Here is a 14,513-nt window from a genome sequence, read left to right as displayed (position 1 = left end):
AAGTAAAACTAATTAATATGGAAAGTATGTGAACAAACACAGTCACTGTGAATTTTTTAATTATTTTAACAGCAGCTACCAGGAACAGAGGTGATAATAAAAGCTGGTAACACCACACTTGGAAAGGACAATTACCCTCTTGCTGCAGTCTGCAAGAAGATACCAAAACTTAACCAAAGCTGTCCCTGCCCCATGTTCAACACAAGGATGCACACAATAGCATCCAAAAGAGCTCTTCCCAGCTCATTCCAGTATTGTAAACAACCAGTTTAAGTGTGTATGGGGGGGGGGGGGGGGGTAATGAGGGAAAAATTATAACGAGTCCCAACATTAAACTAATAGAAGATTGAGCTTCAATACTGTTTATTTTTCTACAAAATCTTTTGACCCATTTGCCTATTTTTATGAAAAGGATACACTAAACTCATTATGCAAAGATGTCACTGTATCTTACAGAAACCTTTTCATAAACCACACTTTCTATTTTAGAAAAAAATTGAAGAATTAATTTTATATGCTCAATTCATAGCAATTACAAAGAGATTCCTTTTTTAAAAAAACCTTCATTCTGTTCTAGTAGTGAGAAGCATGCAGGCTATTATGTCATAAAAGGAATTTGTTGATGACGTAAAGCAGAGTTTCTCAAACTCTGTTCCTCCAGATGTTTTGGACTTCAGCTCCCACAATTCCTAACAGCTGGTAAGGTGCCTAGGATTTCTGGGAGCTGACTTCAAAAACACCTGAAGAAGCAGGGTTTGAGAAACACTGCTATAAAAAAATGCTAGTGCAACAAAAGTTCTGTGTGCAGAATCAAAATAATATTAAAAGTGGAACATTCAATTGCAGTCAGCCCTATTACTATCAACCACTTGTAGTGTAAACAAGACATTTTCCATAGTCTCTAAAAACAATTATGTGGATCACTAGAAATTAAAATGCATACTTGCAGCTGACCACGATTCTTCTCAGTAAGAAAATCAAGTTGAAGATCATGCAAATAATAATGGAATGATTTCCCATTTCGATCACAGAACAGGAGAGATTTATTAACAAATTCTTGTAGTATGTCTTCAGCTTCTTCAGTCTCCATATCCCAAAGAACACAGAAAACCTACAATGGATTTGGAAACAAAGAATTACTAAAGATTGGTGCCATATATATTCATATAAAAGTTGATCTGTATAAGTTGAGGGCAGGTATGGGGCCAAAGTTATGCATTTTGCTATGGCCTGTAGATAAGTTGTTGGTAAAATGTAGAGTCAGGCAACAAACAAATATTTCCCTTTTCCTTTTAAAAATGCACAGAGGGTATGTATATAGGAAGAACTAAAAAAGAGAGAAAAGGATCTATTTATTTGAGGGATGGTATGTGCCAACTACATTGCTGATCTTAAAATATCTACATATCTATAAATAGAGATAGGGAAAGAAATATAAAGAACAAGAACAAGAATGCGGCTTTTTTAAAAAGGAGATGGAGGAGAAGTACAAGAAAAGCAACCTCCCTCTATTAGGGACCCAGGCAAAGGCAATCACAAGAGGAAGACAAGAAGCGCCCACCAACTTATACCTCCTTGCCCAAACCAGAGAAAGGCAGCTGTTCCTTCTTCGTCTTTTTTCCCCCGAGTGGCATTTAACATCTATGTGGGAGTACTTGAAGAATGCATTGCACTTACCATTACTGCTTAAGATAGAGAGGAACTGCAGCGGACATTTTTAATTAGAGCTGACTGCATAAGCTTCTCTGCTGAGACTACAGTGGCCATTTTTAATAGGGCCCTGTCTTTGAGAATTCTACAAGCAAATGGCTATCTTTGCTCTGGATTCCTATTCCAGTACTGTGTGTAAGTTGACCTAGGTTTTCTAGATCTATTTTTGTCAAAAATGTTTCATTGTATATATACATGATTATATGTGCCTAAATGTAAATTAATACAATTCATAGGTACTCAAAGAAACCCTAAGAAATCTAGTTTAGCTTCCATTTTTAGTTGGCAGCATTCAGTTAGCACTCACACAAGGGAAATTTTCCTTCTGAACAAAGCCCTCCATTTATTTTGTGATCCTCAGAAAAGACCTGAAACATAGGAAAAGCAAATAACATAGGCAAAACTCTTTTTACAGGCTGCCTTAACATTTTCTCTTTTCCTCTAAAGTCACTGATATAAGTTCACATTTCAGACTTTTTCCTACTTAGTTTCCAGAAACATCTTTCAAGAGTCACAGAGAACTACAATAAAGAGGAGTTTCCTTTGTACAAATGTCTATGTACAATTACTTCACTGGGTGACACTCACAGTAAACAAGACAGAAATTCAAACAATCTTCAGGGTTATAAATCTCTATATATTCCTTAAGAATTTATACAATTAATGGTTACCAGAAATCAGGACATACAGAGGGGGATGAAGCTGTACAAGCATCTCTTTAGGTTGGAGTTGTTACCTTTTAACCAACTCTGAAAGTTAAATAATGTGTATCATCTAGAAAGTAAAAAGGCAGGCACTGCCCAAAAAGGTATTTGAGATATACATTCATTCACAGAGGGCCTTTCTACACTGACATATAATCCAAAATATCAAGGCAGGTAATCCACATTATCTGTTTTGAACTGGATTATTTCAGTCTACACTCTCATATAATCCACTTTAAAGCAGATAATCAGGATTTTATACAGATGTAGAAGGGCCCTGAGATTCAGAGACTAAGGTAAACCATAACTACCATATCAATAAGAGAAATAAATAAGAAATATAGTTAAGGATGGGGCAGTCTTAAAGGATATTCCTAATTACAGCATTAATGTGATTCTATATGGCGTAGAAAATAAGATTCCTATAGAACTAGATTACTGCAAAACATCATGGCAGCCATTTGCTTTTAGAATTCCCAATTCTTCTAGAATTCCCTGCACTTTGAAACTAGTACTGACTTAAAACAAATTTTACCTTTGAAGGCACTTTAACGTCCTTTTGAAGGACAGAAAGGTCTCTGTAATAATCTTTAAATTTTTCTGGCAACATTTCAACACTTATGGACATTGCTTCATCAAGTGCTTCATAATCATAAGATGAAGATTTCTTTATTCTTCTGAACTGCTTGTTTTGAAGTTGTCTAAGATAGTATTCCCAGCGATTGGGGAAATCTCGTAATAATGCTCCTATTAAAGATACCACAAGAGGAGAACCTAGAACACAGGAATTAATAGTTTAAAACATGAAATGAAAAAATTAAAAATGGTCAAAAGGAGGAAGCCAGTTGTGTTAGGGTGAAGTAGCTACTGAAAAAATCCAAAAACAGCTCTCACCTCTATTAAAAATGTCAAGAGCACAAAATACAAGGAAAATTCAATATATTTAACCAATACGTTTATCCTAAAACAAAAGGCCCAAACATGTTTTATCTTACAACCAATGCACTTGTTATCCAAGAAGCAAGGGAAGGTTTCAGATTTCCCCAATCAACGTCAATCTACACATCTTATGAAACTTTGAATATTTCAAAAAATTATGTGATTGTCTTCTATCACTTGTACATCCCTTTCTTTTCTGGTACAGGTTAATTATCCCTTTTCTAAAATGCTTGGGACCAGAAGTGTTTGATTTTTTTCCAGATTTTGGAATATATGTATTTAAATATATCTACATAATGAATTACCTAAGAGATGGGACCTGAGTCTAAACACAAAATTTGTTTACATTTCATATACACTTTATAAACATAGCCTAAAGGTAATTATACAATATTTTAATAATTTTGTACATGGAACAACATTTGTGTACATTGACTTAAATGTACATCAGAAAGCAAAAGTGTTCCCCTTGTGAATAATTTTGTATTTTGGGGTATTATGACATTCCAGATAAAGAATGCTCAACTTGAACTGGGTTTTGCAGAGGAAGGGAGAATAAAATAAGTTAACTGCAAAAGAATCTGAAGAAAACCTGTGGGTGCCAAATTCATGTTTAGAAAAAAAAACGATGCATGGTTAAGAGAGACAGACAAGGAAAAATGTTGGAAAAGGTACAAAGGATGAGTGACTAACAGCATTATAGCTATCTATGTTCATGTTCAGAAGAAAGGAAGTATATTTCTAAGTTAAAAAAATAGCAAAATAACAAGACAATTCCTTAAAGCTGTTGTAATTTTCTATTTTTTTTAAAAAAAAATTCTCGATGAATTGTTCCATGTCTAGATCAAAAGAGAGAGACAAAAATAGTTTAAAATAGTTAAACTCCAAATTGGCATTTATGAAATTACATGTTATTTTTGACAGGAAAAACAACATAAAATCAAATTAAAATTTTTACCTTTGCATTCTTTTACAATCCAATCAGCTTTCTCTGGTAGCTCTGTTATTTCCATGTTAACAAATAGGGATAATATTTCAAGTGCTTTTTCATGTGATAGTCCGCTTTCCACTGGAACTTCATATTTCTTGCCTGAGTTTAACATTAGTATTCAATTTTGGGGGGAAAATAGTCAATTTAGGACAAACAAGGTGTGCATTTATATAGCACTTCAGAGTTTACATGTCAAGCTTGGTTAATTCATTTTGTACCTTCCTACAGTTTTAGAAAATCTGTATTATCAATTGTATTAAAATATTTTTGATCATCCACAGAAACAAAATGTACATTAATATTCTTGTGTGTGTAAGTTATTGAAGAAAAGTGAGTAGATCTGCCTATTATATCAATTGAAATTGACATGCTCTGCAGAATATGTATACTGAACTAATTAAGACCTGCATGAGAAATGACAAAACTGATGAATCCAGGGATCCCCAGTTGCATTAAGAATTTTCCGCCAGAAACTAGACTGGGCTTCATGGAAACTAGAAACTCCAGAATTCCACAGAATGTTGCTAGGGAAGTTAAAGTGGAACAGTTTATTGTGATAAGGGTCTCAGTTCAAAGCTTTTCCACAACAGGCAAGAGTAGTTGCCAAATGCTTGCTTGAATAAAGAAGTATTTGCCTACAAGTAAAAAGGAAATTATATGGGATTCTTAAACCTAGCTGTGAATCCCTAAGAAAGCCTAGCAAAGGTTTCAGTCTTTCCATTAGGGATTCAATGCCCTTAGTAATGTTTGTCTTTTTTGTGCGTAAACCGTCCTGAGTCCCCTCAGGGAGAGAGGACAGTCTATAAATCAAGTTTTATTATATTGTATCAAATACATACAAAATAGTACCTGAAATCTTTTTGTATAATTTAACTGTAGCATTGTTAAGACTTTTGTCTTCTTCCTAACGTTGTGTTCTATATACCTAACAAATATTTCAAACTATTTTTCAAGGACCACAATTTTTCTCTTTTGTACAATGGGTACATCATCACTGATTCTTCAGTGTTAACAGTTAACCATGACAACACGTCACCCTACCGTGTACATATCATATATGAAAACAAGTAAAACAGGATTTAAAAATATATGGATTTTAAAACAAGGTCTTTAAAAAATACCCAATCCTTACCAGTTACTGAATCTGTTACACTCCTGTCCCTACTGGTGAGAAGAACCTGGAAATGACTATCAAAGGCTTTTAATACCCATGAATCCCAAATGTCATCCAGAACCAACAGAGACCTATTATATAAAAAAAGAAATAACGGCAAGCATGATTTTTGGCTAATTTATCAACATGTTAAAAACAAAATGTTAATGCTCAGCTTTTTCGTTTGGGGGAAATCTGTTATCTGGGACAATGTCTAAGACTTTTGCTGGCTGCAGCAGTTCTACATACTACTGCAGTGGTTTGAGAACTGGATTAGTGCTCTGGGAGGTCAGAGTTTTGATTTACACCTAATCATAGAAACTATGGGCCCTTCCACACAGCCATATAATCCAGAATATCAAGGCAGAAAATCCCACAACATTTACTTTGAAGTGAGTTATCTGAGTCCACACTGCCATATATTCCAGTTCAAAGCAGAAAATGTGGGATTTTATTCAGCTGTGTGGAAACGGCCTTGGTTCAAAGCAGATATTGTGGGATTTGCTGCCTTGATATTCTGGGTTATATGGCTGTGTGGAAGGGCCCTTACTGGGTGAATTTGAGCAAACCACAATCTTCCAGCCTGAGAGGAAGGCAATGGCAGACTTCCTTTAAACAAATCTTGCCCAGAAAAGCTAAGACAGAGAAGAACAGCTCCATCGTGCCTAGGTCCAAAAGCAGATGAAAGGAGCAGTTTTCCCAATGGACACTGCTGTAATGCATTTGTGAAGTTCTGAAATCCTTCCTACATATATTCCGCTTAAAAATAGCTTTAGCATGTGCTTCAATAATTTAAATATTTATAATGAATTTAACACAGCAACTATTTTTCTCTTATCCCCTTATTTCCATTCCCTACTTCTTCAAAATGTCAACTTTAACCGCCCTGACATCCCTTCCATGGCATTTTCCCATCTTCCATGTTAACAGTGACATTAACATAATACCTCACTCCCACCAGATAACTCTGCATTAGGTTCACTTGATGACATAATTCTAGTCAAATAGTTTTTACTGCTCTGTTCTAATGACAGTACCTTGGATATTTGCGAAACAACAACACCCGAAGGCGATCCTTTGCTTCCTCAATATTAAGTGGTGGCCTCTGCAAATAAGTGGAGTCCTGGTCCAACCTCAGACACAGATTTTGGAGTTTCATCAACAGGCCTGCCTTGTCTTGTTTCCCAATAGAAACCCAATGTACTCCTCCTGGGAAGCAGTCTAATCAAAATATAAGCAGGTATAGTTTTGTACAGTTAATACACCGAACTACTGAGAAAAGCATGTATTACTAGCTGAACAGAATAATGTGTGGGGTTTTTAAAAATAATAAAAATAATAATAATAATAATAATAGCTTTATTTTTGTACCCTGCCTCCATCTCCCCGAAGGGACTCGGGGTGGCTTACATGGGGACAAGCCCAAGTTAAAATATAACACAACAAAATTCATAAAAACAATTCCAAGCAGTATAAAAACAACCACACAAAGTACAATATAAAACAAACATCTAACAACCATTAGTGGTCTTAGTAATGCAAGTTCTGATGCAGTTGTTTTGTTTTTGTTTGTTTTTTTGTTTTGTTTTTTTGCCTTGAGGCAAAAAATAAAACTACGTTGTTTAGTTGCTTGTTTCTTCATATTATAACTTGTATAACTAACATTTTATTCAAACGTTTGTTATATTATTCACACATATTAATTTATTCTCTCTTTCATTAGTTTATATAAGGGACACTTTGAGGCCCAATCAGGAGAGAAGCAGGATATAAATCAAATAAATACATAAATATTGAAACTGATTTGGGCAAGCTATGCTTATCATAATATTTCAGTATAACATTATTTGGAATCAATCCTAAATCCAGTTTGCATTTTCAGTTTCAGTTCTCATGTATGGCTTGCAGGAAACATCTATATAACTAATACAATGCAACCAGTAATACCTTTCAAAAGATTGTGGTCACGGAGTGTGTCTGCTGCCAAAACGGTCTTTCCACAACCTGCCATGCCATAAATAACAACCCATCCTGGATCACTTTTCAGCTTATATAGTTTTCGCTGTATTCTTTTTGTGAATTCTGGACGAGTGACAAATACAACTGGCCGCTGTGGAACTCCACCTTCACAAAGTATGGTCTTAACTTAAAATTAACAAAACAAACAAAGGAAAGATAAAAAAAATAGAACTAACATAAAATCATTATCTCAAGATTAGCAGGTTCTTGACTTAAATTATATTAAGAACTATAGCCACAGCCCAAATAAATAAACTGACACATTTTCTTAACATTCTTCTATTTAAACAGCCAGTAAGAGCAAACTTCCAACTATTGATCAACTGCATATTTCAGAAGCCTTCCTAGACAGCATAGCTATCATAGCTAATAGTGAGAAATGCTGAGTGTTGCATCCCAAAAATATCTGGAAGTTATCACAACTACCACTGCTTTAAAATAACCAAGGGCAACACTCATCAACTGTCTGGCAAAGAGATAATAATCTTTGTGAGAAAAGTAATACAGCAATGTTCCCCATTTTAAAAAGCAGCAAAATTCCAACCTTGTCTAAAGAACCATAGGGATGTTGCAACATGGATTCCTGACCAAGTAGGGATAAAAAATGAAATCATAGCTATATGTGGCTATAGCAGTCAGATGAATATACTGTTTTAAAGATCCAAGTAGATGAAGTACAATTTTACATGCAAAAACAAATCCAAAAGAGATAGAACAAACTGGTCATAGTATCAGTAGCAAAGCACTGCTTGGGAATACTGTGGCAATATTTTTTAGAATATGGCACAATATCTGTACTCAAAACTATTCCTTACAGCAAAATGTATACACTGTTCCCGGGGAGGAGAGAGAGGGAGGAGAAATGAGGAGAAATGATGTAAACATGTGTTACTAATGAAAAATGTTTTGAAAGTTTGTATAATTTTGTGTAGAACTATTCACAATAATTCTGGAAAAAAACTTGTAATTAAGATGGGAAATTTACAATATTTCAGAATATTTTGACCAAATGAACTAAACCTGTTCATATTCAAGATGAGAGGACTTTAGATTGTTTTGAGAGTATTTACTAACATTACTAATTTCCTCTCATGTTAAAAAAATGAAAAAAAAAACTGGATTAAAAAAGCATCAGAGTTAAAAAAAAACATTATGTTCAGGGAGCCAAAGAAAGTACAAATAGTAGTGTTATGCTACAGGACTTCAAATTTGTTATTTCAGTCACAAATTAAAACATTTTGCTTTAATGCAATGAGCAACAGTTTGTGATACTGACCATAGGATGTTACTCCATCTGTAGACTTATTTCCATTACAAGGGGAAATAATTGGGATGCCGTCCTGGAGAAGGGCAGCAAGATCTTTGTATCCCTCATGAACCAGAGCATTATAAAATGATATATATGCATGATCACCTTTCTCAAGAATTGTTTTTATAAGTTTAGCTGCTCGATCCCTTTGAGTAGTCTAATAAGAAAAAAGGAGAAAACAATACATCTGATACACTGGACACACGTGTGAGTCAGTATTTTAAGTCCTTCTGAGTTTTCTGTATATTAAAAATTTTCCCATTTGAATAAAATAATTGAGTTTTCCTAAAATGTGCCTAGTTATGTCAACCAACAAAACACAATTGATAGTTTGCTTGGGAAACATTCTGGATTAGATTACGAGAAGAATTCACTTACAAAAATGTGTATGACAACCCAATGCTATATTAATAAAAAATAATAAAACTTTATTTGTACCCCGCTACCATCTCCCCAAGGGACTCGGTGCGGCTTACATGAGGCCGAACCCACAATACAACAGTAAAAACAATAACAACAGTAATGCAAAACAATAAATAAAACTCATAAGCAGAAAATAAGCAATAAACATTAACAATAACACAACGACGTTTTAAAACATATGGCTGGGCCAAATGTAATAATTAAAAATTTAAAAATAATGCTGAGCATGACCAGGTGAAATATAACTAGGATAGAATTTTCGGAGAGGGATAGGGCGTGCAGACAATCCTAGATCACTAATAAAGTGTATTTAGGGACATATTACTGGAAGTTTCCTTATTCTGGGAAGGCACACTGGAACAACCACGTTTTCAGGCTCCTCCTAAAGACTGCCAGAGTTGGGGCATGACTGATGTCCTTGGGGAGTGAGTTCCAGAGTCGAGGGGCCACCACCGAGAAAGCCCTCTCCCTCATCCCCACCAATCGCGCCTGCGATGGAGGTGGGAGCACGAGCAGGGCCTCTCCAGATGATCGAAGAGATCATGTTGGTTTGTACACAGAAATACGGTCGCACAGGTTAGCGGGTTCCAAACCGTTTAGGGCTTTGTAGGTAAGAACCTGCACCTTGCATTGGGATCGGCAAATGAACGGCAGCCAATGGAGCTCCTTAAACAGGAGGGTTGGCCGCTCCCTGTAAGGAGCACCAGTTAACAATCTGGCCGCCACCCGTTGAACCAATTGAAATTTCCGGGCCGTTTTCAAGGGCAGCCTCATGTAGAGTGCATTACAGTAGTCCAATCTGGAGGTGACTAAGGCATGGACCACCCTAGCCAGATCCGCCTTCACGAGGTACGGTTGCAGTTGGCACACGAGTCTTAATTGTGCAAAGGCCCTCCCGGCCACTGCCGACGCCTGAGCTTCAAGTGTAAGTGATGAGTCCAGGAGGACACCCATACTGCGGACCTGTGACTTCAGGGGGAGTGCAACCCCGTCCAACACAGGTTGCCACCCTATACCCCGATCTGGTTTACGATCGACCAGGAGGACCTCTGTCTTGTCGGGATTGATTTTCAGCTTGTTCCTCCTCATCCAGACAGCCACAGCGGCCAGGCACTCGTCCAGCACCCGAGGGGCTTCCTTGGAGTTAGGTGGACATCACATGAAAAGCCTCACTGAGATCAAAGGAACTTACATTCGCATTACATGCAAAAATACAATTTGATTTTTCATTTATTCCTAAGGCCTAAGTACACCTCACAGAAGAGTGTGTGTGTCTGAACAAACGTGAGGCACCTTTCTATAAGTGAAATAATATAAACTGATCTGATTAACTGTATGCCTAATACATCACAAACTTTGGGAGCCACCACATCTATTCTGCTATATTGAATGTTAGTTATGGGGTCATTATGTTATTATAATTTCAGTGAAAACACATAACTGAGTGTGAGAATAACCATGAGGAGAAATACTTCATTCTGGGAGAAAAAGCATCCCTACAACATTGTCTTTCATATTATTTCACATGACTTCAGAGAATAAGATTGTTATCCTATGTCCTTTTCTAACTGAAGAAAGTATTTTAGGCATAAGACAAAAATATAAATAAATTAATGAGTATGTTTTTAAAAGAGGTCTAAATATCCAAAAAGGCCCAATACCTTATCAGATAGTGCCTATCTGATCCTGAAAGGTAAGCAGGATCAGTCCTAGTTAATACTAGGAGACTGCCAATGAATGCAAGGTGCTGTTGGCTATACTTAAAGGAAAGTACTGGAAAAGCACTTCTTAGTATTCCCTGCCTAAGAAAACTCTATGCAATTAATTCTTAAATATCAACATAAACAAAAGAAAAGTATGACAAATAGTTTACCACAGCTTTTACATCTTCCTCTTCCTGCAGTGTTAATGCTCCATCTGCGATCATATGGTCTATTATATAGGAAGTCTTGACATCTCTTTCCAGAGCCTCGCGATTCTGAAGCAAGTGACTTCGAGCGTTCAAATCCATTGTTGTTCAAACTTTGTTCCTTAATGAACTGCAATATGAGATAACCTACATTTTAATGGTAAATAAATATCACCCATACTACTTCAGGAAAAAAAATTATCATACAATACAGAGCTTTGGATAGTTACTAGACCAACACTATTTGAGCTGCAACTCATTGTGGAGTTGACACTATACAATTTTGAATTTGCCAACTGATGTTTCTGATACACTATTCTAGAAAGGAATACTGAATGTGACTAAGAAAAAAAAGGATCAGGAGACTTAAGAGATATTGTTTGATTTCTTTGTTGAGAAGAAATTAAAGGGGAGAAGCGACCTGATTTGTGAAATGGATTTATTTTAGTTTTTCCATATTAAAGTTCCATTTAGACACTGATTTAGTAGAAAAGTTTAACATGCTGTTTACAATTACTGAATTAATTCCTAAATCAGATAAATTATGAGAGGAAACAACATATTACATAGCCCACACATTAATTTTATACAGTCAGAGGAAGCAGTGCATTTTTATGACTTATGACACTGAGCAGAACTTTTAAAAATGTAAGATGTTTATTTTATTGAAACCTGGCTCACTGAAAACTCAAACAAAAAACTGAAGCACCAAGCTGTCATCCCCCCCCCCCCCCCCCCAAGCGTGGTGGTCAAGAGAAACAGTCCGCTTAACAGTCTCTATAGATAGTCTTGATATAATCAAGCAACTTGTCATCTAAAGTATATGCTATTATCCTATTCATAATTTGCCTATTATACTAAAGAATGTATACCAACAGAACATCCCTTCTCTGGAATTCTGTACTCCAAAATCCAAAATTGTTCACATCAGTGACTGAAATAATTGAAACTTTTACTTTTTGATGGTTCAGTGTACATAATTTTATTGAAATTCTTGTATAAAATTACCTTCAGGCTATAGGTATAAAACATATATGAAATATAAATTAATTTCATGTTTAAACTTTGATCTGATCTCTACAATGTATATATAAATAAAGGTATTTTAAAAATTACGCTCCAAAACATGGCTGGTTCCAGGCATTTCAGATAACGGATACTCAACCTGTACAAGCAAATATTCAAGATGAGTCATAAACTTATTCTTAACATCACAATGAGACCTAGTTTGTCTCAAGACAAAAAGGAGCGAAGTGCCATCTAGAGATACGGCTTGGAAATTACATGTGATCCTTTGTGTTTATTGATCTGCCATGTCAGCAGAATTATTCAGAACGAAAGATTAGCAAAGACAACGAAAGTCTAGAGCTGAGGCTATCCAGCGAAACCTGTTGTGACTGAGACTGCAGTGCCATTGTGCCAAGTCTGTAGGCAACACATTACGTTTATACACGTATCGGTGCGTAATTTTCCTGAGGCTACACTTTTCAGTAGCCTCATAGAATAAAAGGATATCCCAAACCTAAACCCATCATGTTTTCCAAAAACAAGCAAGCTAACAAACAAAAACAATATGGGGCACCACTTTTGAGACATCAATCAGCAGAAGGCAAGGTAAGTGATACAGGGTGTCCCTCAAAAATGTACACACAATTAACAGCTTATAATTACTTAAAAAAAACATTATTGCAAATACAGTGCTATGGATTCATATTACAAAATACAACTATTTCAGCCTGCAATTCACTGTGGAGTTGACACCATACAGTTTTGAATCTGGCAACTGAGCAGGGATTCATTGTTTATGATATTGTACCCTGTACACCCCAACTTTCCAAACTGTATCGCGACACATTATGTGGTTGCACTGTGTAGCAGTGTCATGCAAATGTAACGAGTCTATGTGAAACAAGCAATGCATCATATATATTTTAAAATATAAAATAAAGGTCTTCATGAGATATGTTGCGCACCCATATATTTGGTTATTACAATTTATGTATGTCTCCATATTGGGGGGGGGGGGGGCTGGTGGCACAGCGGTTTAAACTGCTGAGCTGCTGAACGTGCTAACCAAAAAGTCAGTAGTTTGAATCCAGGGAGCAGAGTTAGCTCTTGCTGTTAGCCCCAGCTTCTGCCAACCTAGCAGTTCAAAAACATGCAAATGTGAGATCAATAGGTACCGCTTCATCAAGAAGGTAACAGCATTCCATGCAGTCATGCCAACCACATGACCTAGACAACTCCAGCTCTTCAGCTTAGAAATGGAGATGAGCACCACTTTCCAGAGTCTGACACGACTAGACTTAAAGTCAAGGGAAACCTTTACCTTTAACATATCTCTTATGAGGTTTGCTAGTAAAACTGAATTACTGTGTTGCAAAGTGATGTGTACCTAAAAAGTAGGTCACCGACACGCAATGTTTTGGAAGCTCTGCTGTACACTCTTAGCAGGATCAAAAATTCCAATAGAAGTGTCCTGAAATTAACAAAAGAAAACACGGATTCTTGCTTATCCAACCTTCACTCAGCCAACGTTCTGGATTATCCAACGCAGTTTGTCTCCTGCCCAAATCCACAGCTGCTTCAATACATTGCAATGTTTTTGTGCTAAATTCGTAAATGCAGTAATTACTACAAAACGTTATTGTGTATAGAACTGGTTTTTCTGTCGATATATTGTAAAACATGATGTTTTGGTGCTTTATTTGTAAAATCATAATTGTAATTTGATAGGCTTTTCCTTAATCCCTCCTTATTAGCCAACATTTTCACTTATCCAAACTTCTGCTGCCCTGTTTATGTTGGATAAGCAAAACTACTGCAGGGGTCCTCAAACTTTTTAAACAAAGGGCCAGGTCACAGTCTCTCAAACTGTTGGAGGGCCAGATTATAATTTGATTTAAAAACATGAACGAATTCCTATGCACACTGTACATATCTTATTTGTTGTGCAAAAAACACTTTAAAACAATACAATAATTAAAATAAAAAACAATTTAAACAAATTTAAACTTATTACTATTTCAATATGAAGTGTGGGCCTGCTTTTGGCTGATGAGACAGGATTGTTGTTGCTGTGTGCTTTCAAGTCATTTCAGACTTAGGTTGACCCTGAGCGAGGGCCGGGTAAATAACCTTGGAGGGTCGTATCTGGCCCCCGGGCCTTAGTTTGAAGACCCCTGCTCTACTGTATTCCAATAGTACTGTCCTGGAATTACCAAGAAACTCGAAGTGTGCTTCGACAACACGAGCAGTATGAATACTTGCCATACAATTGGGAGATGGAATGTGTACTTCTCATTATGTGGCTGGCATGACTGCATGGAGTGCCAAGCGATACCTATTGATCTACT

The 14,513-nt window shown here is 36.3% G+C and overlaps 1 protein-coding gene across 3 annotated transcripts in view; it reads right to left on the bottom strand.

Annotated features, from left to right (window-relative positions):
- The window catches only part of APAF1 (apoptotic peptidase activating factor 1), a 45,529-nt gene that overhangs the window by 30,254 nt on the left and 762 nt on the right, over window positions 1-14,513 (bottom strand). The window contains exons 2-9 of one of the 3 annotated variants that reach the window (XM_060777263.2): window positions 11,122-11,304; window positions 8,793-8,982; window positions 7,445-7,642; window positions 6,535-6,718; window positions 5,477-5,589; window positions 4,312-4,443; window positions 2,950-3,188; window positions 944-1,111 (exon numbers count right to left, since the gene is read on the bottom strand). In XM_060777263.2, the coding sequence (XP_060633246.2) occupies window positions 944-1,111; window positions 2,950-3,188; window positions 4,312-4,443; window positions 5,477-5,589; window positions 6,535-6,718; window positions 7,445-7,642; window positions 8,793-8,982; window positions 11,122-11,259 (1,362 nt within the window). In that variant the 5' untranslated portion in view covers window positions 11,260-11,304. The remainder of the gene's footprint in view (window positions 1-943; window positions 1,112-2,949; window positions 3,189-4,311; window positions 4,444-5,476; window positions 5,590-6,534; window positions 6,719-7,444; window positions 7,643-8,792; window positions 8,983-11,121; window positions 11,305-14,513) is intronic. The other 2 variants (XM_060777262.2, XM_060777261.2) reach the window with 2 other exon arrangements.

The sequence above is a fragment of the Anolis sagrei genome, chromosome 5, assembly GCF_037176765.1.
Source record: "Anolis sagrei isolate rAnoSag1 chromosome 5, rAnoSag1.mat, whole genome shotgun sequence".
Classification (NCBI taxonomy): Eukaryota; Metazoa; Chordata; class Lepidosauria; order Squamata; family Dactyloidae; genus Anolis; species Anolis sagrei.
This window is presented reverse-complemented; position numbering and strand designations above follow the sequence as displayed.